Source organism: Drepanopeziza brunnea (assembly GCF_022702325.1).
Source record: "Drepanopeziza brunnea f. sp. 'multigermtubi' strain 214-2 chromosome Unknown ctg15, whole genome shotgun sequence".
Taxonomy (NCBI): Eukaryota; Fungi; Ascomycota; class Leotiomycetes; order Helotiales; family Drepanopezizaceae; genus Drepanopeziza; species Drepanopeziza brunnea.
The window spans coordinates 241,387-267,144 of record NW_027094078.1 but is presented as its reverse complement, the minus strand read 5'-3'; the positions used below and the strand labels follow the sequence as shown (position 1 = coordinate 267,144).

Sequence of the window (25,758 nt, the reverse complement as noted above, 5' to 3'; positions counted from 1 at the left end):
GAGAAGGCTCTGTCCAACTCCCGACGTCGACGTCTGGCTACGCGCCACCCATTGCAGGTCTTTGAGCTTGACCATCTGTGTTGAGTTCTAGGAATATCGAATTGATCAAGGTCTGTCGAGTGTGCTCTCTAATTTCGATTTGCGCCGAGTCTCTCAGCTGCGAACATGTCTTTCCGCTCCAACGGACAGCAGCGACGATACGGCCATGTGCCTCCAGCTCAGTATGGAACAGCAGGAGCGCAGGATCCAAACAACCCTTCAGGCCTACGTAGGCATTCGAGCTTTGATACTGGTGACGACGGCGCATTTCACGACACGAACGGCAACAGATACCAGGGAGGAGCTTCGTCAGCGCAAGTAAGAGCACAGGAAGAGCTGTTCATGACAAGTCCGAATGTGCAGTCCCCTCAATCTCCAGTTCGAGGTTCTTTTGGAAATACGACTCCAGCATTGTCAGGATATCAACATCAGTATCAGCCTTTCCCACCAGGTCCACATTCACCGCCGCTGCCACAGGCTCAGTACAATCCCCAGCATTTTGCCAGAACGCAGTCCCAGATACAGACATCGCAATATCGACCTCAGCCTGCATATCCCCCTACCCCGACAACACATCAACCCTATAACCCGGCATTGTACCAGGCTCCTCCGCAGCCAGCGCGTCAAGCCACGGTCTCTGGGTACAACAACCATGCGCCACCACACGGTTTGGGGGCAATGCAACAAACTTCGCAAGCACCTACCTACTGGCCATCTCCTCAAAAACCACAGCAGTTCTCCCCTCCTGTTCCTAGTCGGCCGAATCAGCAATATATGTACGATCAGTCATTGGTGAGCCCGACAGATACACCATCAGGCTCGGCCCCTCTACAGCCGCACTACAGTCCACCTTCTGCCCCTTACCCAACAAATGGTGAGGACTGTGGCTCGAACAGAAGTTCCTCTACGAATCAAGCGACTGTCCAACTTCCCGATTATGGATCGTATGAAGCATCTCATGACCTTTACGAAGACCATCAGTCATTTGTCGAGCGAACGAACAGACCGTCTAGCCACTCGATATCCGGGACACAGCTGAATGCAGGCCTCGGACTCCAAAGGCATCCCACTCAAAGGCCGCTGCCGAGTGCCCCGGTGGAAGACGCAGGTGACGATGATGACTGGGGAATCGATATTCCTGATGATGGCGTCTCACAGGAGCAGCTATTCGCAGATATTGGAGATGCCCTAGGAACATCTGGATCAAGGTATGGGAGACAAGAAGGAGGCGATGCAGAAAGTGAAGATCTCTTGGACAGTGAGCTTCAAGATCTTCACAGTTATGATTCTCGGTCGGTTAAGATTGGTAATTCCGGAGCCATTGATAGACATCCGTCCACGGCGGCTACTTTGAACAATGATTATGACAAGAACTACGACGATTACGACGATGACAGTGATGTAGAAGCGGCCGCAGGGCTGGAAGCTATGCGAATTGCAGAGGAAGAGGATCAACGAGGAAGAGCTTTGGGCTTCGGGACTTATGATCCTACTACACACCAGCCATCGCTAGACGGAAGCAGTGATAGCGATTACAAGAATATGGATCTGGGTCTGGCTGGGGGAGGATACGATGCTCATTTGTCGTACGGGGATGATCAGAATACAGGACATAGCAGCGAGATGGATGACCAAAGCCGACCCCTACCTACGCCAAAAGAAATAAAGTCGGATAGCCACACACGAACCCCAGCCGCCGGCCTTGGAGGAATGACCGACTATTCCATCCCAGGTGTAGGAGATATTCACCCATTTCCAGCTTTCGAAGCAGCTCGAGTCGATGTTTCTGGTACGGGTGGCCTGCAGAGACCTACCTCACAGTCCCACAGACTCAGTTTCGACGAAGGCGATGAGCAGGTCTCACTTCACTCCCGAATATCCGATCCTCATCTTAATGGAAGATCTGGAAGCGAAAGCCCATCCCGTGATGATATGCCAGAGCTGTTCTATCACCCTGGTATGAGTACAACGTCATATAACAGACCTCTCCCTGCTGTTCCACCATTGTCTGAACACCGGATTCCACAACTTCTCCCAGCCGGGTCCTATAGAGCCCAGCACCAGCACCAGCACTCCCACTCATATTCGTCGAGTGTCGAGGGCGCCAGATCTTTCTGTACTCCTGCTGGGCCAGATGCTTGCTCGCCCTCAAATCTGCTCACACCTAGTAGCCAGTACGTCCCAAGATCTACGTCTTTATCGAGTCATAGCAGTACACCTCAGCATCTAGCACCTGTAAGGTCCAAGACCGATGCAGAGGAGAGACAAGCAAAGCAGAAGGCGGCGAGATCCCATTCGCGTCCACCAAGCGGTCTGGATGGTTATGATGTTGGTTCTACTCCTACATCTTCAATTACGCTTGATCTTCCGGCCTTGCCAGCTGGTCGTAGGAAGAAGTTTTCTCCGTCAAGGTTATCATCAGCAGAGTACATAAGATGCGAGGAGCCTTGGGCTTTGAGTGGCATTGCTGCTTGGATACGAGAGCTGGCAGGAGGAGAGACTGGAGAAGGCGAGTCGGACTTGAGAGAGAAGACTATTGCAGATGGCCTTGTAGCTTTGTTTACAAACAAAGTCCCGACCATGAATACAGCCGACGCCGAGACATTGAGCCAGAGAGTCGTCAAGTCTATGTTCGACGCTGGTATCCTTCTTCCGGAAGAGGAATGGGTCAAATTTGGTCCGGGAACAATCAACGGAGTTCTGTGGCAATTGACTGGATCCGGGTGTTATTCACCCCGAGTCCATGAACAGGAGGTCCCTGGAAGATGCTACTCGCATCATTGCACGCGGACTTTGAAGAAGATCAATTTGCAAAACCACGTTTTGGAGCCATCGAGGAAGTCAGAAGATTGGGTGACTTTCTTCAAACTGACCAAAGAGATGCTTGATGGTTCGTCAAAGAAGGAGATTGAGCGACAGAACAATCTGCACGAGATCGTCATGTCGGAAGATACTTTTATGGACCAGATCAACGTTCTGCGAATTCTGTACAGAGATGATCTTGCATCATGGCAACCTCCGATCATCTCCAAAAACAAGGTTACGAGGTTCATCTCGTCTGTGTTCGGTAAGGTCGAAGCGATCAAGGAAGTGAACGAGAATTACTTGCTGCCTCAATTGAAGTACCGGCAAAAGGAGCAAGGTCCGTGGGTAATTGGCTACAGCGACATCTTTAGAGAGTGGATTCGCAAAGCTCGGGCCGCATACGTGGAATACGCTGCTGGGTTCCCATATGCTGTCTACCTGGTAAGAAAAGAGGCGAACAGGAATCTCCTGTTTCGCCAATTCCTGGACCAGGCGCGGGATAACAAACTTTCTGGCCGTCTTGATTGGAACACCTATCTCAAGGCACCCATTACCCGACTGCAAAGATACGGCTTGCTTCTCGGGACAGTGCTGAAGAATATGAGCCAGGATACTGAAGAGAAGGCTACTCTCGCTATTGCCATTGAGGAAATAAAAGCCGTTACGCTTGAATGTGATGCCAAGGTCGATGAGCATACGAAGAAGGTGAACATGATTGAGCTGGAGGCTAAGCTGTATCTCCGACCTGGTATGGAAAGGGTCGAGCTCAATCTTAACCACCTGGGTCGAGAACTCATCTTCGAGGGAGACTTACAACGAGCTGGTGCCAATCGCTTTGCCTGGCTTGATACTCATGCCATTCTCTTTGATCATTATCTTGTGCTGGCAAAGACGGTCACCAGAGCAGATAGTGCTGCTGGGCCAAAGAAGGTGGTCTACGATGTTTCCAAGCTTGTGAGTTGTATTCGACTTTGATCGTTTGCATTGCTAACGTATGACAGCCTATCCCCATGCAGCTTCTTGTTCTTGAGAGCACGAACGATGATCCTGTAGTGAAGTCCTCCGTCAAGGGCATTGGAGCCGTGACCACGGCCACTAAGACTACAGGCTCTGATACCAGGCTTAATCGTCTTGCCACGAATGGCACTGATAGGCAGCATATACCACTTGAGCATACCAATTCGAACCAGTCTCTCACATCCATCAATTCCGTGACGAGACTGGCACCCAGCAGTACGAATGACAGCGAGTCCAGAGCCATGTACCCATTCCGAGTCAAACATCTCGGCAAAGCCGAGGTCTACACGCTCTATGCACCGAGCGCCCAAAACAGGCAGGATTGGTGCGAGAAGATCCTTGAGGCGAAAACTCGTTACGCGGCATCGTTGTTCGAGCAAAGTGCAGAGCCGTTCCGGATGCGTGTTATGGCGGATAGCGCATTTGCTTATGACATCGCATCTTCAGTCTCTCAACGAGGCGGCGTTTCTATTCAAGGCACACCCCTGGAGCGGGCGATTCGGGACATGGAGAAGACATATAATGCACCTCGACCCGGACCGGTATGCAGGGCTCAAGTGAACTGTGCTACGGCTTTCACTTGCTATGGGAAGCCGATGGTCGCTATCGGTACAGATTATGGGGTTTACACCTCGGAGGCATCGAATCCTCGAGGTTGGACAAGAGTAAGTGGAATATTCCGACAAAGTGATTAAAGCTAACGACATACAGTCCATTCAGATGAGCCGCGTCACGCAAATTGCAGTTCTTGAAGAGTTCTCACTGTGTCTAATCATTGCCGATAAGGCGCTGATTGCCTACCACCTGGATATGATAGCCCCAATCTCCAGCTTCCCGGCACCGCATCACGATACTGCTCGTCGCGCACCGCAAAAGTTATCCGGTACGCGAGATGTATCTTTCTTCGCCACAGCCCGGATGAAAGACCGCACACTTGTGTTCTACAAGAAGCGAGAGAGCTTGCATTCAACCTTCAAAGTTCTCGAACCTGTGTTCCAGAAATCTTCGGAAAAGAAGAGTCGCCTCTTTAGCAAGAAGTTCGGAGGCAGCACAGAATTCTTTCGCGAGTTCGATGAGTTCTACATTCCGACGGAATGCTTCACCATCAACCTCTTCCACAGCTACATCGCCATCTCCACACTTAAGGGTTTCGAGCTCATGACTCTGGACAAGAAAGTGCCGATGAGCATCCCCGATACCAAAAATCCCGCCATCGGAAACATCGCCAACCGCATCAGCGGGCAAAAGCCACTTGGCATGTTCCGCCTCTCGGACGCCGAGTTCTTGCTCTGCTATGAAGAATGCGGCGTCTACGTCGATAAGCACGGTGAGGTCTCCCGCTCGGTGATCATGGAGTTCGTCGGCAAAGCCAAGACGGCCGCAATGTACGGCGCCTACCTCGTGCTTTTCGACTCTGACTTCGTCGAGGTACGCAACGCGGAGAACGGGCGGCTGCGACAGGTCATTGCGGGACGCGACGTGAGGTGTTTGGATTACGGGATCAACCCACTCGGGACGGGCGCGGCAACGAGCCATATGAGCCCACTGGGCAGTCCCGGGGGCACGGAGAGGAGGACGCTGAAGATGGCGATGGCGCATCCGGAGATTGCAGGGAATCAGATTGTACTGGAGATGGTGCTTAATGAGGGTCATGCGGAGGGTGCTTCCTAATCGGCGGACCCTCCAGACGACAGATTTTCTACCGAGAAATGGAAAGCGACACCGAGGGGAGCAGAGAAGAGAGAAGAGAGATTCTTTGCCCCCAGAGGAAGGTGCAGCGACCATAGGGCGGGATGCCCTGCATGTACGATCCCATCAGTATCATGGTCACGGGGCCGAGAGGAGGAAGGAGGACGTGCCACGAATAGGTAGTACATATCTTTCCGCGCACGTTATTGGGGTAAGATAGGATAGGATCGGACAGGATATGATGTGCATTTTCGGCAATCAAGTCGACAGGGAAAGATAAGCGGACATGAAAGCCCCCGTCCGTCTATGTATGTGTTTTCCCTCTTCTGGTGCGAGCGAGTTATCGTGTTGTGTATTCGGGACGAGCCAGCGGGTGAGCCGCGGGGTGGCGATCCGATTTCGGGGTTGGTGTGGCGGTGATGGGGATGGGATGGGGATGGGATGGGATGGGATGGTAGTGAGTGGTGGTGAGTGGTAGTGACGTCAGGTGTACGTACATACAAAGCAGAGCAGCAGTAGCCCCGTATATTACTCCGCTCCTCCGCTCTTGCCTCGATGACTTTGAGTGCAAAAGTATATTGCTTACATCAGGGCATCTTCCGTATCTATAAGTAGGTGGGAGAAGCACCAAACAACCACGTCGGTCTGCCTCTTCTTCACACCATCACATCAATATCAAACTTCTTCTTTTCGTATGCCTGGTCCCCGAGATCGAAAATCCTGTGATCCAGATCAAGCGTTCTTAACCTACCTACCTACCTACCTTGCCCTTCCAGCTGGGAGGAGAGAAGCAAGCACGCACGCACAAGATGGCCCCACCGAATCCCGTCGTCGGGAATACCGCTGGGCAAAGAACGGATGAGGCTGCTGCCACCACCACCACCACGACAAGGACAGCCACCACTACTCCGACGACTCCGACGACGACAGCGTCCCACGCCTCGTCGGTGAAGGGCGTGCTCGCTGGTATCCACGGCCTCGGGGAGAAGGTGCGCGGGGAGTTCAACTCGGCTGTGGATGGTGCGGCGGGCGACCGCGAGGGAGTGGCGAGGAATCGGGCGGTGGCTGAGGCGGGGGAGCGCGAGAGGCTGACGGGGAGTTTTGCGGCGGAGACGAAGGTGAGGGAGGGGGGTGTGCCTGGGGCTGGGGCTGGACACGGGAAGGGGGTTTAGTTTTGGGTCTTGGGTTGGGTGTGGGTGTGGTGTTTAGGGGCTGGAAGCTAGGATTGAGAGAAGCTGGAGATTGGGGGGAGCTGGAGATTGAGAGAGGCTGGAGATTAGGAGAAGCTAGAGATTGGGAGAAGCTGGAGACTGAAGTATTTTATCGCTTTGCCAGTCACTTGAGTCTTGTTCGGCTTCCTATAGGGTCTGTCTGTCTGACCACTTACTGAGGGTAAGTACTGGAATTCGACTGCCTATAAAACCGTTATTAAAACTCGAATAAAATTCCTGACATTACATTTCGGCTACTATTATAACATCTACCGGCCTAAAAGAGCTGCTGACGAGGGAACTCATGTTGTATTTGCAACTCTTCACAACGTCATCTTCTATGGTTTTCACGCTTAATTGGTTGCATACGGTGATATAAAAGCCTGCGTGGAGCCAGATAGTCTCCCTGATGCAGAATCCCACGACCAGCGAAATCTGAAGAGCATCAAGTCGGTGGTCCGAGGAGATGTCACCCTTATCTTGAATCTAATCTGATTGTCGCATCATAGTGTCTTGCTGGCACGGCGGCAGCTCCCAAGGCCCAAAGAGGATCTCCCGAAAAGGGCGTTCGCAAGCGCAGATCTATGAACGGAAAGACAAGATCAGATGGGATCCTACTGACCGCAAGGCTAATCGCCGAGAAGAGAAGGACCACAACACATATGGTCGCATCCCTATCCTCACAAAGAGCCAACGAGCCAACCTGACCGACGTACAAGCATCTAGGAACCCAATCCAGATCTCGGGGCCCACAGTCTCGAATCGGATATGCCTAGTAGTGGGTGCCCATCACTCGATACCGGCCTCTGGATTTCTCCTACCACGGCGTCGCCCTCGGCCCCTGCACATCCCTCCACTGCCCATCGACTTTCACCCGCTCCCTACTGACAGCCCCCTCCTTCGCCGCCCCCTCCACAACCCTCTCACCCACCCCCAACCTCCTGAAACCCCACTTCCCAACCGCCCACGCCGTCCCAACACCCAAGCTCGCCAGGACCGTCGGCGGCGCCAACAAGAACCCCACGCCGGAGACGGCCCCCCCAACGGCCGTCGCGCCAACGGCCGCGACGACGCTGCCGACCAGCGCGTACTTGGCGTAGCGCACGACGCGCCAGAAGACGAAGACGCCGATGTAGCGGAGGGCGCGCAGCAGCGCGCGCGTGCGGCGGTGCGCGGGTCGGGGGGAGGTGGGCGAGTCCGGCGCGAAGAGGAACCGGAGGTTCTGCTTTGCGGAGTGGAGGGCGCTGGATGAGCGGGCGGTTGCGCGCGCCTCGGTGGAGGATTGGGAGGTTGAGGAGAGGTCCTGTGTGAGCGCGTGGGAGCCTCGGGATGGCGACATGGCGATTGATTGATCGTTTGTCTTTTGGGGGGGGGGGGGGGGGGGGGGGGGGGGTTCTGGGATGCGACGTGGGTGGTTTTTTTATTTTTCTTTCAAGATGCCCCAGGAGTTTATCTGTCGTCCGCTGTACATGACGTCCGGTTTTTGGATCCGTGATCGGATGACATCATTAACATCGATTTGTGCCCAAGCGAGACAGACTTTGCCCCCCCCCTATTCAACAGCTCGGGAAAAGTAAACAAACAATATTTTTACCGAGGCCCCGCCGCACCCACTGGTTTCTTCGAGCTCAGAAAGATCCGGCGAGGCAGGAGCGGAAGAGCAATGGGATGGAGGTCAGGTTCCACACTATGCTCGCTCGAGCTATCTACAGGCCATCCAGCCACAGAGAACGATACTCAACAAGCCAAAAAAAAAAAAAAAAAGAGAAAAAAAAAAAATTTCCGATTCCTTCGAAGTTCGGATTCAGAAAAGGTACGCGCAAAGACTTGATAGCCTTTTTGATCCGCGGCCTAGCTCAGGAACTACCAACGCCTCCCAATCTCGTCCACCGCCAACGGCTGGATACACAACTAGCTCTAAAACCAGCAGCGGTTTCCTACGAATAAACCATCATCCATAGACGCGGCCCCCAAAAATGACAGTAAAGCCCAGCTCTGCTGCCGATCGTTGACATTGCGATTATCAAAAAAAGGAAAAAAAGGAAGAAGAAGAGGAAGGTGTATCACCAGAGGAGGAATCACAAATTCCACACTCCTGCGGGGATTCCACCCACCGCCTGCCTGCCTGCCTCCCTCTCCTCCAGCTGCAGTCAGCAAGCATCCTCATCACGACGGATCCTTCACCGACAAGCCAGAAGCCCGATCTACTCTCCCCTCGCGCGATACACGTACGATAGATAGATAGATAGATAGATAGTTAGGAGCTAGCCTCTTTCTGTTATTGCGTGGGAGGGGGCCATCCAGCCATCCAGCCATCTATCCATCTATCCATCTATCCATCCATCCATCCATCCATCTAGCATATCCCCCTCCAGACCGCACAAACGAATCACGAAAAGACGCCGCCCCACTCGCAGCACAGATCTCAAGAGGAAGAGAAAGAGGAAGAGGAAAGGTAACGAATAGGTGGGAACCGGCTGGGAAATGCGATGAGATGAGATGCGCTGAGATGAGATCGATGAGATGGATGCATAGCTCGCGTTCGCAGCAGGTACGTTGCATGCATGTATACCAAACATTGATCAGCGCAGATACGAGTGAGCAGCGCCTGTGTTGAGGACTCGGGCCGGATCAGGGACGGGGAGGACGCCGGATGAGAGGGAGCGCTGAAGGCCTGATTGTACGTAGTAGATACCGTATACAGACTTGGCGGGATGTGAAAGGCGTGAAGACGAAGTGGGGGAGTTGGTTGTCTGGGTGGGTATTTATTTATTGATTTATTCATCCAGAAAAAACGCTGGGGGTCAGAACTGGAACGATTGGAAAGAGACATTTTTATCTACTGCGTTGCACGTAATGGCGGGGAGGAAAGATGAGGGCGCTGGCGGCTTCTCAGCATGTGTACTCCGTAGAGCAGTTGACTTGAATATAGATAGCACCGTTCTGAACTTGAGAGGCGAGGAGCATGTGATCCGACGACGAGCAAAGAAGGCAAAAGAAAAAGTCGCCGTGTCTAGAACCGGAAGAGCCCAGGCTCTTCGATGAGCGAATATGTTTGTTTGCTGTCTCAGTCCATCTATTTCCATATGTAGTGAGTGTATCCGTTGTCAACATCCGTTTCGGATCCTATCCAAGTCCCGCTGGAAGGCCCCCAAACGCTAAAAAATCTTTAAGCGAGCCCATAAAAATCTACCTACACCAAGAATGTAATGCGAAAAAAAAAAAAAAAGATGTAATCCATGCCGGGCCACCATCAGGCAGTCTTCAGCGCACGAAATCATTCCCGTTCCCCGTGTCCCCTCCCCGTCCACCGAGCCGCAGTTTGCTCTTGCCCTTCCTGTATCGCTGCCCCATCCGCTTCCGCCATTTCTTGCTTGCCCGGATCATCCTCTTCCGCGGGTAGTTGACCGGACTCTCGCCGCCCACGAAGATAGCCGCGTCGTAGAGGAAGGCGCCGAAGATGGCGCCAGCGATCGGTCCGCACCACGGGCCCCAGATGAAGTAGCCGCTGTTGGGGAAGACGTTCTTGCCACCGTAGCCCACGGCCAGCAGGGCGAGACGAGGGCCGAAGTCGCGCGCAGGGTTGAGAGCCGCGCCAGTGTTGTAGCCGAAAGCCATGCTGATCACCGTGATGATCAGGCCGAGGATGAAGGCGTTCATGCCCGCTCCGGGGGGCGCGTTGGCGTCGTCTCCGAGGGCCAGCACAGCGATGGCGAGAATCGTTGTCCCGGTGAACTCCGTGAAGAAGGATTCGGAGACGTCGAGGTATTCGAATCGGGGAAAGGTGACGAATGCAGACGCCGTCCCGCCCACTCCGAGATCCGAGCCACCGTAATCGACTATCCCATTCTTGTAGAGGCCGAAAGCAATGAGCGCGGCTAAGAATGCACCAAGTATTTGCGCAAACACTGTTATGAACTGCGTCAGCAAAATTATGGGGTACTGTAAATAAGTTGTGTAAAAGTGTATCTCTAGGGCCGAGGAATCGCAGAAAGATATAATATAGATGGTACTTACTATATGCGGGGATTTTGCCGAGAGGAAATCCACGGTATATCCATAGCATGATTGAGATAGCTGGGTTGAGATGAGCACCAGAAATACCACCTGCGATGTAGATCCCGATCATGCTGGCCAGCCCCCAAGCCCAGTCAGTCGTCGCGGCATTGCCGGCCGTATTCTTCGAAGTCACAACGACCAGATCTGAGCAGAACCCAAGGGTGAGTTGGACAGTGACCTGCTGCTCGTCAGAATTATCCATGTAACGGGGCAAGTGTTGCTTACGGCTAGCAACTCAGCAAGTGGTTCCCGGAAGCGCAGCCTGATGACCGACCAGTGGGTATGGAGGTTATGAATCTCATCGGTCTCGGGGTCAAAAGCAGCTAGAGGCATCTCCTCACCGATCCAGTCGCCGTCAAGATCCCCATCTTCCGGCTTTTCCGTGATAGCAGAGGCAGCATCATCAGGATAGTCGTGAGATGTTGTTGGTGCCTGTTCGGGAACTGGTTTCAGATCAGAGAGTCGGGGTCGTTTGAACCCTGTTTCTTGCTCGTCTTCTTCTTCAATCACTTGCGAGTTCAAGCTAGAAGGTCGCGGGCTGAGTCCTTGGTTGTGAGAGTTGTGGTGGGCCAGGGGCGAAGTTGGAGTGAGATTATTAGTGTTGACCCTCTGGAGTGTGCCGACCAAGCGGTTCTCTCTCTGTTGCCTCGCCAGTTGTAGCTGGGGTGAGATTTTGTTGATGTTCAGCGTCGCCTCTACCCTTCCTTGCTCGAGATCCGTGTTTGCTGCATCCTGCGCCTGCTGCTGGGCACTTGGAATCTGAAGGTTCAACTCGCTCCTCGATGGGACCATGCCAGGTCTGACTACACGCGGCAATGGTTTTGCCAGACCCCATACGGGCCTCGTGTTGATGGGTTGATCATAGGCAGGGTTCAAGTCAGCATAGCCTGGATCGACGTACGGCTGGTTTGCCGCGACAGCTTCCACAGGCGCCGGTCCGGCCAAGGTAAAATTGTTCGACTGGGCGTCAAAGTCCCTTCCACTCGCCTGTGCTTGCGGATCGAGGAGGATGGTCGGCCTCCTGTTCAGAGTTGTCCCCCGTTGGCGACCGGCGGCCATGTTCCACTGGATAGTCAGGAGGTTAGCAAAACGTTCGTTTCCACATTTCTCAGAAGTAGTCTCGGGATGAGCGTAGTCGTGAGATAACACAAGGCCGGGACTGGCTACTACTGCCTGATTGTCCTTACAGTAGTCGAGCGATGGCGTATGCCAGGCGAGACGAACGAACGATCAGACACCGAGCTTCGTCGGGGCCTCGCATAACTCGCTTCTGCTTGTCCTCCTCTCTCACGGATGGGCTCCAGACCTCCGTCTCCTCCATTATCATTGTTCCTATTAGGCAGAGATCTCCCCAAGATTTGCGAGCGTGGAGATAGTTGGCGATGCTCCGAGTTCTTCGGCCGTGTGCTGATTGTTCGCCCTCGGCGTCTGTTTCTATCCGTAGTGACAACCTCAGCTTCGTTATGGGCTCTTCTGACTGGCAGTGTCCCAGCTCTGTGTAGAGAAGCTATGGGCGACGGTCCTACGGCGACAACTGGAGGATTCGAGATTTGGCCGGCGCCCTCAGGTCGAAGTGGGCTTCCCGTAGCCTGCTCTTCCCCTCCATTGTCCCCGTTCCCTTCTCTGCTGCTGAGGCCCTCAGCTTCTCTTTGCCCGTCTGCCATGCCAACGAAGGTGTTAAAGACGTGTTAACGACGTGTCAAGTGTCAACGGAATGAGTAGCGACTGCAAAGAATTATGTAGCGATTGTAACTGTCTGTGAAGATGAAAAGAATGGTCTGCTTCAGCTCGCTGCGACTATTTCAGAAATTTTCAGGAGGCCATGTTGCGTATCAAGGCCAAGGAAGTCAAAGACATCAAAGAGCAGAGATAGTAGTACGTAGGCAGTACGGAAGCAAGGGTACGTAAACGAATGCGACGCACAGTAATAGAGCAAACCCACTCCTACTCCGACTTGATAATACTCAGACTTCGTACGTAGTACTTCCACGTACCGGTAGTACTATAAATATTGATGCAGGGGAATCTCGACCGAAAGCATCGTCTCCACAGCGGCCCGACGGCCTGTTGTCGGGTTGGTCAGGGGAACTCGGATCCGACAGTAATTGCGGACCGCGAGAGCTTATATTATCATCATACAGTACCGTACCAAGCCCTACGGAATGATACGGAATTACCGCCTGAAGGTGGCTCCAGAGTGTAAATCTCCACTCTAAAGCCCCTGGTATTCTACGTACGTAGCCTTAAGGCGGTAATTATTACGCCTGGGAGGTACGTAAGTAGTAAGTAGCTTTTTTCTGGGAAGGAGGTGAAGCCCGAATCCAGCTTGACTTCACAACAAATCCGACAAAGCCGACACAGGTCACGTGTTGGTTGATCTTGAGTTGTAGAAACATCTCTTCGTTAAAGCTATTACACGTACAAGCTCTGTTTTGGTACCAGACCGAGGCCAACAAAGGGTCACCGAGTAACCGATCATCACTTGAACCCGAGCACCTTGCATGCTTCCGCCAGGTCTGGAATCGAGTCGGCCGTATTGTTGGCAGCGCCCCATTTGAGGAAGCCCACTAGATCTACGTCAGTACCGAGATATCTTTTCCCAAGGAAACAATAGATTACAGAGCATGAGAGCTTTTTTCGGTTTTGCCGTAGATTCGCAGCGGTCTCCTTGAGACCCCTGGGTAGAGACAGACTTCTCCAGATCCAAGGCCACCTATGCCGGTGCCATTCACGAGGCTTACCCAGTACAGAGTCGAACTTCTCCATCATGCGTGATGTCTTTGGAAGGGTTCCAATAGGCAATCCTCCACTTGGAGGTTACCGTTACCGCCATCGCCTCCAGACTCTACACTCCACGCGGCCAGATATCAAAAAACTCCAACACAAAATACTACGGAAAGAGCGGCTCGACTCACTCTCATCTATAGCCCAACATCCACCCACCTGCCAGCGGTTGGCACTCGGATCAACCTCTCTCCCCCAGATATTCTCATTTGTTCCGAGCCTTCTAGCAGCCATTTGGGTCCAGGGATTCAGTAGATGGTAGGTCGTGCTAACCCCGAGTCCCCAGCAGGCATAAACCTCTCTCCCCTCGTCCAGGACGACTCTCACGGCCCACGCACCCCCGATGGCCGACACCCATTTGTCCGTTGCGGCTTTCGAGGCGTGGGAGATAGCAACGCAGTGGATATCCGGGTACTTGTTCGCGACGCGACGGAGCTCGAGGAATGTCTTTTCCGCGACTAATAGTGAGGAAGGAGTGTTAGCCCTGCTGGCCGGCAGCCGAACCCCAAGAGCTGGAATACGAACAAGGACATCCGGTATGTCTCAAGAATGCCACAATCGTAGGCCGCCCATCCCCCGCTTGCAATCTCACAAGTCCACATTCCGGTGCCTTGGCCTCCAAAAGCGGGCTGCTGGCAACTTCCACGGCAGGCGGCGGAGGTGTTTGCCATGACTTCAGGGCATTTGGGACCTGCATGTCCTTGAAAGGATTCGCGAAGGGCAGTGCCGCATTGTTGTTGCCATCTTTCGAATTGCCTGAGTTGGTCGAGAAGTCTGGAACCGAGAGCGCGTTGGAGGGAATGCCTGCCTTGCGGAGAGCTATCTTGGTGGTGAGCTTTGCGAACATAATTTCCGGAGTGCGATGGAAGGTTGAAGTGAAGAGAGAGAGGAGGGACGGGACTTACAAATAACAGATTTCCAATTAGAGCTCACGGTCTGGTCTGGGAGCTTGAAACGGAGGAAGTCGCGATGCGTTGCACGGACGGTCTCCTGAACATTCTCGGCAGAGATCACGATCACGTGATTACAGAGAGAGTTTGTGTTGAGCCTCTTGAGCGAGGTTCTGGACGAAGGGGGCATATGCTTCTGGGTACGAAAAAACAAAGTGCTACGTTCATCTCCCCCATAGCAATAATACGGGAGGTAATGGAGCAGAAAATGCGCATTGCAATCCTGACGGATGGATAACCTAGTTTGCTCGGTCCTCGTTGCAGTCCCCTGCAGCCTCTGGACTGGATACGCCCACATTGGCTTTAAAATCTACCGGTACACATCTTAATGTCATTGCCATCTCCCAGGCCGTCGTTAGCTGACCACCTCGAGCTCCTCCGTCCAGAGGCCGACCCAGATGCAACATCCCGAAATCCCATCAGCCCCGCCAGCTCAAGCGAGTCCGTCCAAACGCCATCTATCCCATCCCACGAGCCAACGCGCCACCATCATCATCGATTAGGTCGAAACACAAAGACGCCATTATCCTCTAAGCCGGCTTATCCCACTCATCTTATCCCATCCCATCCTATTCTCATTTCAAAGCCTAACTCGAGGCAATGTGCAAGTCAGGAATAGAGATACATGCATACATACATACATAGATCCTTCCTCCAGAGTCCAGAACGTGTAAAGCAGCCGCGTATCAAAGCTACGAAATGATTCGATCGCGGGAGCCGGGCGGCGCCTCGTGGCGTTTTTCTTTCCTCTGAGGGAGGCTCATAGACTGATGGCTTCGTCTTTTGGCCGAAGAGAGAAGAGAAGAGGGGAGAGACGCGATGTTGCCTGGACCGAGACAGCCAATTATAGCGTAGATCTCCGGCTCGCTTATAGAAACGGCAAAGGAAGGTTGTCTAGAGTCGCGCGGCACTGCGGCAGCTATGGTGATGATAGCTGATGGTGGCAAACTCTACTTTCAACGGTTTTCCTATCCAAGATTTAGGCGGTGGGATGATTGGGCCTTTCATTCGTATTTAGGAATTCTTAGCTATTGTAAACTACAGCAGCTTATCAATACTCATGACAGACTGACTAGCAAGGCTTCCATCTGCCCACCGCGGCCATTTTCGAAAGTCTTGGAAATGCCAAGTACATAGATGATCATCGAGATTCATCTTCTCCGTTTGCCATCGATACAAAATCGAGGTTCATCTATACCTCGTTTTGATTCCGGACCCCGCAATATTCGAACCAGGACCCGAATGAGATACTACGCTTGAAGGAGCTGCAAGGCTAGCTATCTCTCTACCTCTTTGTATAGCAAAGAGACTGCTAGCTCCTCGTAATATGTTCGACGCAGTAGCCACGAGCCTAAAACATCGTCTCCCTAAGCTTGATCACTGACAGCAGTCACATGGTAACTCGGCGGACAACGATGGCAGAAAGGGGCTGTGTTTTTTTGGAGAGAACGAGCCAGATTTTCATGTCCGAGAAAGCCCACACGTACTTAGCTGTTCAAACCAGTTGGGTTCGATCGCTGAAGCTCCGTTAGGGTTCTGTGTCCTGCTTACACGTTAGCGTGCGTATGGTAAGGCCAACAGAATACACACCGCTCTGCTCTCCTCCGCTACGCTAGCCCCAGACTCAAAAGGGAACTCCATATTAGGAATTTGAGCCACAACAGACTGTCCATCCGCCGCAGAGAGATCCTGGATGCCCAGCCCGACAACGTGAACATTGGGCATCCCTCGGGCATACGCCGCTTTCATCTGGGTGATCATCATGTTCAGGTTCCCACGGCGCGTGAAGTACCCCACCGCGAAGACGGGCCGGTAGTCTCCGAAATTCCAATTCTTGCTCAGCGGGATCCTCCCTCCGGTCCTAAACGACCGGCCATTCGGCGCCGCGTCCCGCCGAAGCGACGTGATGGCACGGTGCATATCCGCCCGGAGCGCAACGAGCGCGTCGCTGTGGATCTCAAACCCCAGCTTGGAAAACTGCCGCATGTTGGCCTGCTTGAGGTCTTCCACGAAGGGCGGGCCAACTACCAGCTCCAGAGTCGATTGCTGGCTTGCCATTTCCGCCAAGACATCGCTGCAGTGGGCAAGGTGGATCTGGGGAATGCCGTGAAAGAGCTGGATGCCGACCCACGGCTCGCGCTGGTTCGATCTGCCCTTGTCGGTTTCCAGTCGCATGGCGTTGAGCGGCCCTGACGTCGCGGGCGAAAGCATAGCGAAAATACTGAATCGGTCGACTTTAGCAGGTGAGGCGCGGCCCAGTTCCCGGATCAGTCTTGGGGTCGCTGAACAAGACATATTGAGGCGTCTCGGCAATACAACGTAATAACGTGTCGTAGATGAATCGTTTTTGAAGTGGTGGATGTTGGATGAGATGCCATTTTTTTTGAGGTTACTAGACGACGTTGGAGATTAGTGGAGCCGGGAGCATGCAGGGGTTTTCTTTTACAAGCGAGATGGGGAAACTCCGAATATCGAATATATCGGTCTCGTTGGACTTCGACTCGGAAAGGAGTTAATACGTGATCCACACGGCTTGCAGAGATGTAATACCGTGAGATAGATTTTCTTTTACAAAGTTTAGGGGAAAAGCTTGCCCGCTTCACTTTATAGGACTACCCAGAACAGCTACTTGCCTTCGACACACAAACGCTTCCAAGTCCCAACAGCGTTAATCAAGCTAGGCGTGTATGCCCTCTTTGTCTTTCTTCCTCAGTCTACATAAACTTGGGCTCATATGTACCTAATACTTATGCCACTTTCGAATTCCTCGTCCCGCTCCAGGATTATAACATATACTTCCCCGTCCCCAACCTTGAAGTATCCATTTAAAAAAAGATTCATAATCATCATCAGCCAACAACCAACACCAACCATAACAACACACTACCCTAGTATTGAAAAAAAAAAACCCCCCTCCATCCTCATCTTCTCTTTACACTACAACAGCTACAAGTCTTTCAGAATCTCGGATCCATATCTAAGATCGACCATCACAGTCGCCTAGCTACAACTTCGTGGTACGCTAGCTGCGATCCTCGCAATCGAAATAACATACCGGGACCGGTAGTACCGGTACTCCCTGCCGCACCAGGCCGCTGGACTAGGTCAGGTCTATAATCAACTGCCTAGGTATTGACCTACCGTACTCATCTACCAATCTACCTTAAAGGGTAATAAGGGGTCATTTGAGCCGTCCTCTGACCCTCTTTCATCAAAGACGGTTATTAGACCGTCTAAAATCAGTACTACGCAGTTACAAATCAAGAATAATTCACCTTTTTAATCGTCCCCGAGCCTGGGACCGTCCCATGGCCGTCCTATAGCTATCCTCGTCTATATTTTTCAAACAGGATTTAGTTTTAAGCTCGTTTTCAAAAGAATTGAAATAGTTCGATAACTATTCTAGAGAAGATATAGTTGTAGATACAAACCAATTTCTCAAATGGGATCGTTTTGATAATAATTCAATGAGTTCGATGCCAGGATATTTCTCGGTATCGCTGCCACGGCTTGTACCTATATCAACGCTTTAAATGTTTTATAATCGGAATCGATCGATTTAGCAAAAGTTCACCCTCGTGCGCCAACTTCGGCTACCGGTATGTAGAGTGTGATGTAGTACAGAGGTGGATTGAAAAAGGGGTGGTTTACCGGTAGGTAGGTAGTAGAAAGTAGACTAGCAAGTACTACAAAGATTACTTGCTGACTGATTTACGTTCTTTGAGACGGGTTGAAGTTCGGGGACGGCCTTAAGACGGTCTTAAAATGGTCTTAAGACGCTCGGAAATAGTCTCTTTGTAAAAAGACCGACTTGTACAAACGACGATTTAATCGATCAACACGATCTTATCTCAATAATAATCTTTCAACGAAAAGAGGAGCTCTGATAAAAGACGGTTTCATCGATGGAAATGGTATCATTTTAACTACGATTTAAATAATTCAAATCGTTTGTTTTCAAATTCTCTTCAATCTTAAGTCTCGGCCGAGGGTGATCCACGAACTTTGCCAACCTTTGAGGATCGTGATCGTCTTTCGAAGAGACCACCGTCGTCGGATTATGAGCTGACGGTTTAAATAGCCCCCTAAACCTGCCTCTAAGGTACCGTGCTCATCTACCAATCTACCAATCTACCAATCTACTAATCTACTAATTTTAAACGATCTGCTGACTACACGGTATAAATCCACTCGGGCAGCAGGTCACGAAATGCAAGTGGAATCATACACACACATATACATATACATATATACATATATATATATACATGTAAACGAGAAAAAACGAGAGAAGAAAGAGAAATCAAAACGGCCACTCTCCAGGCTCATCCCCCATCCATCCATCCATCCACGTGATCCAACACCTGGACTCGGGAGAGAGAGATCTACTCCTATTTCCTATTTCCTATTTCCTATTTCCGATCTTCTATTTGCTGTTTCCTCGTCCCTACATCTATTTCTATCTCTATTTTCTATTTTCTATCCGATTTCTCGCGCGAGATCGATATATGCATGCATGCATGCATGCGTGCGTGCGTGCGTGCATCTCGCATATTGGTCACTACAGTACAGTACCTACAGTACAGTATGCATCCTGCATCCTCACGCAATGCATATACTAGTAGTAGTACTACGTATGCGTGCGTGCGTGCATGCATGCAGAAAAGCACAGGCAGAAAAATTTAAAAAAAGAAGATACTACTATAGTACTACTATAGTACTACTACTATACCGGTACAACGAGGAGGTACGGTAGAAAGGCTCGAAAGCTAGAAATAGTTTGCACGTACGGAGTACTAGGACCTACTATTAAGTACGGTACGTAGGTAGGTACCTACTTACTGTATCCCCCCCCCCCCACCACTTACCCCCGAGAAAATAAAGGCAGACCCAGTTTAGCCCGGCAATGGCACAAGTACTACGTACGTAGTAATGTGTACGTCGAGCGAACGGATACCGTACCGTACCGGATTTCTGAATCGTTCAAGGTTGGTTGTTGTTGATGATGCTCCTTGCTGTTGCCTGGAGTGCTCCGTGAATACGTAGTGCTTGGAGAAAGGGTTCGAGGGTCAATCGTGATGAGTTTGGGAGTTTGGGAGTGGCTGCTTCGTGACGCCCTGGTCACGAGGGTTGGCGTGTCGATTACTACAGTAGTACTACTTGGACAACGTGCTACGTGTGTGTGGGGAGAGGAGAGAGGGCTGGGTGTGTAAGTCGGTCAGTCAGTAGTCACGTTGTGCTGTCAGGATGCATGTACGGATGCACGACGCACGTACTACAGGATGCAAGGCGTAGGCAGCTGGGCTGGTGGGCTGGAGGGTGTACTTCGGTGGTTTTTTTTTTTCTCTCTTTTTTTTTGGAGGGTCTGGAGCAGAAGTCGGTGATATGGTCGCTGCGCTAGTGTTGTGGTTGTGATTCATTGGGCTCTCAGGCGCATGTACTGACGCGAGAGGATTGATGAGAGGCAACCTGAACCTGTACCGGTACCTACGGTATATCAACAGGTGCAGTAGGAAAGGCTTGTGGGGTTCGGCCACTCGGGTCGGCCACTCGGGTCGGGCGGTTAAGATCCAAGAGATGTAATATGCGATTGGGGCAGCAGGCATCGTGGGTTGCTTAGCGATACAACTACTTGGTAGTAGGTACTTGATCATCACTCGGCCTTACGAATCGCATCGGAGGCGGGTTGGGATTCTTTATTGTTTTGTTTCGGTTAACGTGGTTCGTTGAAGGAACTCCTCCCTCGTCATATGGGTAACATGATCATTTATTAGTCCCTTTGACCCCCACGCCCACGCCGAAGCCCACGCCCACGCCCACGCCCACCGCTGCCATTGCATTCCAGTACGAGGCGGCTTCGATCGATCCGATCGTCAGATCCTGCTGCTTCCCATCTGCACCTGCCTGCCATCTTCCCTCACTCACTCACTCGCTAGATCAGATCCAGTCAGTCTCAGTCAACAACACTACACCAGCGATCTGCTCCTTATCCGTACCGTCAGCCAAGGTCTTTGCTCCCGGAGAGGAGGAGGTACCGGGTACCTACCGGTACTCTGTGCTGTTCCGTAAAAATACTACGTACGGTGCGTAGTACGTAGGATTGCCCTCCGGATAGACCCGGGGCTGATCAAGCAATTAATCAATCGATCAACCGGCCTGCTTGTTGCTCGAGCACCCGTGTTCGAAGCAGCCACAGCAGGGTCCCGGGGATATGGGTGTCGTGCTCGTATACCGGTAGACTGATACTAATGAAGCTTTTTCTATTTCAACCTCTGCATCTCCTCCATATACCGGTAGTAGTAGTAGTAGTACCGTAGTAGTAGGAGGTCCATCCGCATCTTGGTCATCTTGATATTCGTCTCCACCTTGGACCTCACCTCCGTAGGGGGCCAGAGGAAGAAGAGAGAGGAAAAGGAAATGAGGCGGGGGCATCGAGGGCTAGACTCCCCAGCAGACGCAAAACAATAAAGTCTTATGAGGATGCGCTCCACCGTTGGGCCCGCCCGGCATCTCCTTTTTTCCAGTTCTGGTTCTGGTTCTGGTGTTTATTCTCGCCTCGCGACGACGACGACAACAGCCAAAATGATGTTTCCCGTGTGGTAGATGTGTTTTGCTCTCCTTCTCGTCTGCCCTCTCTCCCACTTTGCCGTAGGACCGATCCAATCCAATGCACTCCCATCCCATCCCATCCCATCCCGCCCAATCCCGTCCAGATCCTATCCTATCCTATCCCTATCCCTATCCCCTTTTCGCAACATCCAACCTAACCTCCCATCCCGGTCTATCGCGAGCGCTACGGCCACCAGTCGGCCAAGAACGTCCCTCCTTGCGGTCTCTGCTTGCAAGTTGAAAGTAGTCGCGCCGTAGTTGGCGTAGTAGGGAGAAGGTATACTCCGTGCTCCACCTTTACCCACCCTAACCGAACTCCCTTCCACTCTTTTCCTTTCCTTCCCTTCCCCTTCCTTCTTGTCCGTCGCCTTCGCCTGCTGCCAACTGCCACTGCAACTGCCACTGCCACTGCCACTGCCACTCCTCTCTTACCACCCGATCCGATCCCTTGGTCAGTAACGCATACCAACAGCACATACACACTTGGGCGTCGTTGTGTTGTGGTGTCGTGTCGTCATCGTCGCTGCCACCGTCGCCCTTCCTTTTCTCTGCTGGCACGCTGTTCTGTCCGGATCTTTTTTTTTCGTGAGTTGCGAGGTGCGTGCTGATAGTGAGTGATAACCAAAGAAAAAAAAAAAAAAAAAAAAAAACCCAGTCCCCCCTTCCCCACCAACCCCTTCGACCTTCCCAACCCCAAACCCCAAAACCCAAACGCCGCGCCTTCCCTGTCCTCCCGTGTGCCCACAAGAACAAATTCCTCGGCTACCGGTACCCCAACGTTGTTCCATCTGCGCGCAACTTTTGTCCAACTTGTGGAAATATCTTTCTCTCCTGCCAGCGAATTTTTCCATCTCCATCTCGAGGCGCTCGACTAATACGTGTGGTGGTCATAGAGTCTCTCTCGCGACACCCCCCTCCTCCACCACCACCCCCCCCCTCCCCGCTCCGTCACACACGCTCCTTAACCCAAACTCGAACCCGAATCATATTCGACTCTCCCGACTCGGACAGCACCGCAGGCTACAGTTGGAGACGTATCACTTGATCCGAGAATATGTCTTATTACGATAACCAGCAATGGTCGGCCTCGGGAGCCCCGTCCTGGGAACAACAGGCGCCGCCCGCGCGTTCCGGTATGTTGAAGCCCGAGACTCTGGAGGGGTGGGATGGCCAATTGACAGAATTGCAGGTGCCAGCTCGGCCGTCCCGCGAGAGGAAGGGGCAGCATTCTTGATACAGATAGAGGGTACGTGAAGACGGGCTGGGACGAGGGCCAAAGTGGTCTCGACGGGATGCGCAGATTTTTCCAGGACGCAGAGTGGCCTTTTGGGACGCCGGAGGGGATACCATCTGCGCTTCCCTCGATACACGGTGCGCCGACAGATGGAGAACAACAGGCTAATGGATTCCTGCAGAGGTCGATCGTGCTATTGACAACCTTGCGAAGAGTGGCAAGGTGTTCCCGAACTTGTCTGGACGCCGAGATTCGATGCCAGTGTCGGGAGGACCGCCGAGACAATTTCAAGAGCAATACGGTAAGGTCTCCAGACAACGGGATCAGAGCCACTTTCTCATACGACATACAGATCCTCGCATGGCCAGTGGTCCTCCCCGACACCACTCCGTCAGCGGTGATTTCAACAACGATTCCCGCTCCTTCTCGGGCTCGAACCTCCAAAGCTTCTACGCCAGCCAACGACACCAGCCATCCCGCGGCGCGAATGAGGTCGAACAAGTGATGCAGGCAAAGAGACGGATGGCGGCCCAGCGTGAGAGAGAGCTGCGTAACTATCACCAAGAGCAGCAGTACAATCGAAGTAGGCCACCTTCTTCTGTATAACACAAATTCCGTACATCAATGCCGCATCCATCCATCCATACCCTGTACCCCAGCGGCTCATGTCTCAATACTCTGTCCATCATGTCCACCATGTCCCTTCTGTCCTTTCGCATGCGTCCTGTGCTGTGTGATTGCGATCGTTTCCCCGAAGGCTCCTTCTCTCCGATCTATCAACATTTACTGACTAGAATAAGGCGTTGTAGCTGAGGTTTCTACCATGGGAGGTAAAGTCGATCGTACACTCAGTCCCAGCAGCGGAATGAGTGAGGACGAACGACGTGAGTTGATTGCCCGCCAACGCAACGCACTCTACGGGGAAGGGGCCACCTACCCCGAGAACGGTACTTTCGATGAGAACGGCACCCCTCGCCCAGTAACCCAAGGCCCAGGCTCCCAAACTGCTGCTGGTGGTATCCGAGGCCACTCTCCCTTGGCGTTTGACCAGTTCAACGCTCAGAGCAAGGGTGAGCCAGGGCAAGCTCAAGCTGAGCCTCAACCAGCCGCCGGTCAGGCTGCAGGACAGCAGAGGTCCCGTGCCAACAGCACCTCGTCTCCATCCTCGAACCCCACCAGCAGCTTCAGTCTCTTCGAGTCGGCAGCTCAGCAGTCTAGCCGTACGTCCACCTCGTCGCCCGCGGGATCCCCTCCCCGTCCAGGCAAGGGCCCCGCCAGCTCGGGTGTTGCACCCATTGGCACGCGTCCCAGCGGCCAAGCGCCCAATCCTGCTCTGAACAAGCAGCGCTCCACCACTCCTCTTCCCTCGCCCCTGAGCTATGGCTTCGCGGCCAGCAACGAGGAGAGCCAAGGCGAAAAGGACGGGCGAACTGCTTCTGCAGCTTCGAACCCTAACCCGCAAAACCAGCAAGACGTCGGACTGGGCTGGGGCTCCAAGGGTGGCGTGTGGGGAAAGAACTCCCTCGGTGTCCAGGCGTCGGTTTGGGGTTAAAGGCTGAGATGGCGAACGGTATCAAATAGGGGTGGTTCACATGGTGTCTGGCGACTGCGTACTGCTGATGGGCGGGGGTGGGTCGGGCGGCGTATCGACCGGGTTCTCGTCTCATGGGCGACACGTCTCCTCTCCGGCCTCTTTGAAAGTGTCGATCTCGGAGTTGGTCTACTCAGACTCGGTCACCCGGTTTCCTTTTGGAGTGTGTTTTTTGTTACTTGTCGCTTGCTTGCTTGCATTGGTGGGGTGGTGCCCGGGGTCTTCAACATTCTCCCGATATCCTCTCTTCTATCGGTGTTTTTCCCTCCCCACATTCTGGCTCTTGCCGCGCTTCTCCGCGCCAGGTTTTCGCGTTTTTCTCTCTTCGCGGCTATGGTCTTTGGTGGAGTGGAGGGGCGAAAGGGGTTTACGGAACCAGTGAACATACGCCCGCGACAAAAAAGTGATTCGGCATATCTGGGCTGGCGCGTTCCTCCTTTCTTTTTTTTTTCTTTTTTTTTTTTTTTTTTTTTTTTTTTTATTCTCTCTCTCCTTCCTGGGCCGTGTGTCGGAGCATTGAGCGCGTTCGGGGGGATTTTTTGTGCTTGTTTCCGGACGTCTCTGCATGGGTGGATTGGGAAATGGGACAAATCAATAAACAACCTTGGTGGGATATGGGATTTTTTTTTCTTTCTTTTCTTTGGTTGGTATTGTGCTGCGTGCTTGCTTGCTTGGTTGGGACTTTGATAGAGGGATTCTTGCTGGTTGCTTTTCTGTGTAATTAGTTCTCGCGGGGAAGGGAGGGAGGGTATGAAGCGGAATAAGCAGAGGAAGATACACAGACACTACAAACACAGACACCACATACGAATCTGACAGCTAGGTAGATAGGTAGGTAGGTAGTTCGGCAGGCAGGTGGGCAGGTACTTAATGGGAATCGATTGCGGGTTGGGACTTGGGACCAGAGACGTGAATCGCATGTGCATTTGAGAGTGATGATCGATGATCGACTGACGGACTTGATTCTCGGCCTAAGGTACCTATGGATGATGGATGGATTGAATGTGTCATTTCTTATATATATATATGTATATATATTTTTTTCCTCTTTCCACTATCTCCCTCCCTCCCTTCTTCCTTCCTAGCTAGCTAGCTATGTACGTACGTACCTTAGCTTAGCACGTGAGGGGGGGGGGGGAGGCGTAGGAGGTGTTACTACTACTTCTACTACTGCTACTGCTACTACTGCTTTTGCGAAGGAGAGAGGGGGGGGGGAGAAGGTTCGGGAGAGAAGGTTGACAGAAAAAGGATGAGAAGGTGAGGAATTTTTTTTTTTTTTTTTTTTGGTTCGTGCTTTCTTTCTTTTTGTTTTGTTTTTTGTGGGTTGGGTGGGTGTGTGTGTGTGTATGTGTGTATGTGTGTATAGCCTAGAACGTAGAACGTAGGGAGGTAGGATGGAAGAGAGGGAGGAGGGAAAGAAGGAGGGTGTTAAGCAGGGTTGGGTGGTTAACTCTCTCTCTCTCTCTCTCTCTCTCTCTTGACGAGGAAGATGAAGAGGATGAGGATGAGGATGTAACTATCTCCTGTCCTGTCCTGTACTATACCGTACTGTACTTTAACCATGATTGTAAACGGAGCTAGACTTAAGAGGTATGTATTTGTATATATATATATATATATATATATGTGTGTATTTGTGTGTATATATGTATGTATGTATGTATATATGTATGTATGTATGTATGTATATATCTCTCTATCTATCTATCTATCGACATATATATCCCACTTACAGAAAAAAAACAAAAACCTAAGGCCGAACGGCGACGA

General features: G+C 52.1%; 7 protein-coding genes across 7 annotated transcripts; 3 read left to right on the top strand and 4 right to left on the bottom strand.

Moving 5' to 3' along the window:
• Positions 1 to 165: 165 nt before the first annotated feature.
• On the top strand, positions 166 to 5,532 carry L3040_008166 (uncharacterized protein; the record flags this gene model as incomplete). Its single annotated transcript, XM_007297202.1, has 3 exons — positions 166 to 3,798; positions 3,846 to 4,526; positions 4,573 to 5,532. 3 exons carry the CDS (start codon positions 166 to 168, stop codon positions 5,530 to 5,532), a joined length of 5,274 nt encoding a protein of 1,757 aa, XP_007297264.1.
• An 827-nt stretch (positions 5,533 to 6,359) lies between these two features.
• L3040_008165 (uncharacterized protein) lies at positions 6,360 to 6,722 on the top strand (the record flags this gene model as incomplete). The annotated part of the gene is made up of 1 exon (XM_007297203.2): positions 6,360 to 6,722. One exon carries the CDS (start codon positions 6,360 to 6,362, stop codon positions 6,720 to 6,722), a length of 363 nt encoding a protein of 120 aa, XP_007297265.2.
• An 856-nt stretch (positions 6,723 to 7,578) lies between these two features.
• Positions 7,579 to 8,100, bottom strand: L3040_008164 (uncharacterized protein; the record flags this gene model as incomplete). Its single annotated transcript, XM_007297204.1, has 1 exon — positions 7,579 to 8,100. The coding sequence occupies one exon, from the start codon at positions 8,098 to 8,100 to the stop codon at positions 7,579 to 7,581; it is 522 nt and encodes a 173-aa protein (XP_007297266.1).
• A 1,925-nt stretch (positions 8,101 to 10,025) lies between these two features.
• On the bottom strand, positions 10,026 to 12,484 carry L3040_008163 (uncharacterized protein; the record flags this gene model as incomplete). Its single annotated transcript, XM_007297205.1, has 4 exons — positions 10,026 to 10,669; positions 10,779 to 10,998; positions 11,046 to 11,885; positions 12,008 to 12,484. 4 exons carry the CDS (start codon positions 12,482 to 12,484, stop codon positions 10,026 to 10,028), a joined length of 2,181 nt encoding a protein of 726 aa, XP_007297267.1.
• Positions 12,485 to 13,298: 814 nt separating this feature from the next.
• L3040_008162 (uncharacterized protein) lies at positions 13,299 to 14,684 on the bottom strand (the record flags this gene model as incomplete). Its single annotated transcript, XM_007297206.1, has 4 exons — positions 13,299 to 13,387; positions 13,736 to 14,062; positions 14,130 to 14,423; positions 14,510 to 14,684. The coding sequence occupies 4 exons, from the start codon at positions 14,682 to 14,684 to the stop codon at positions 13,299 to 13,301; spliced, it is 885 nt and encodes a 294-aa protein (XP_007297268.1).
• A 1,398-nt stretch (positions 14,685 to 16,082) lies between these two features.
• Positions 16,083 to 16,849, bottom strand: L3040_008161 (uncharacterized protein; the record flags this gene model as incomplete). The annotated part of the gene is made up of 2 exons (XM_007297207.1): positions 16,083 to 16,097; positions 16,145 to 16,849. 2 exons carry the CDS (start codon positions 16,847 to 16,849, stop codon positions 16,083 to 16,085), a joined length of 720 nt encoding a protein of 239 aa, XP_007297269.1.
• Positions 16,850 to 22,217: 5,368 nt separating this feature from the next.
• On the top strand, positions 22,218 to 23,949 carry L3040_008160 (uncharacterized protein; the record flags this gene model as incomplete). Its single annotated transcript, XM_007297208.2, has 5 exons — positions 22,218 to 22,296; positions 22,353 to 22,409; positions 22,579 to 22,698; positions 22,750 to 22,980; positions 23,198 to 23,949. The coding sequence occupies 5 exons, from the start codon at positions 22,218 to 22,220 to the stop codon at positions 23,947 to 23,949; spliced, it is 1,239 nt and encodes a 412-aa protein (XP_007297270.1).
• Positions 23,950 to 25,758: the final 1,809 nt, after the last annotated feature.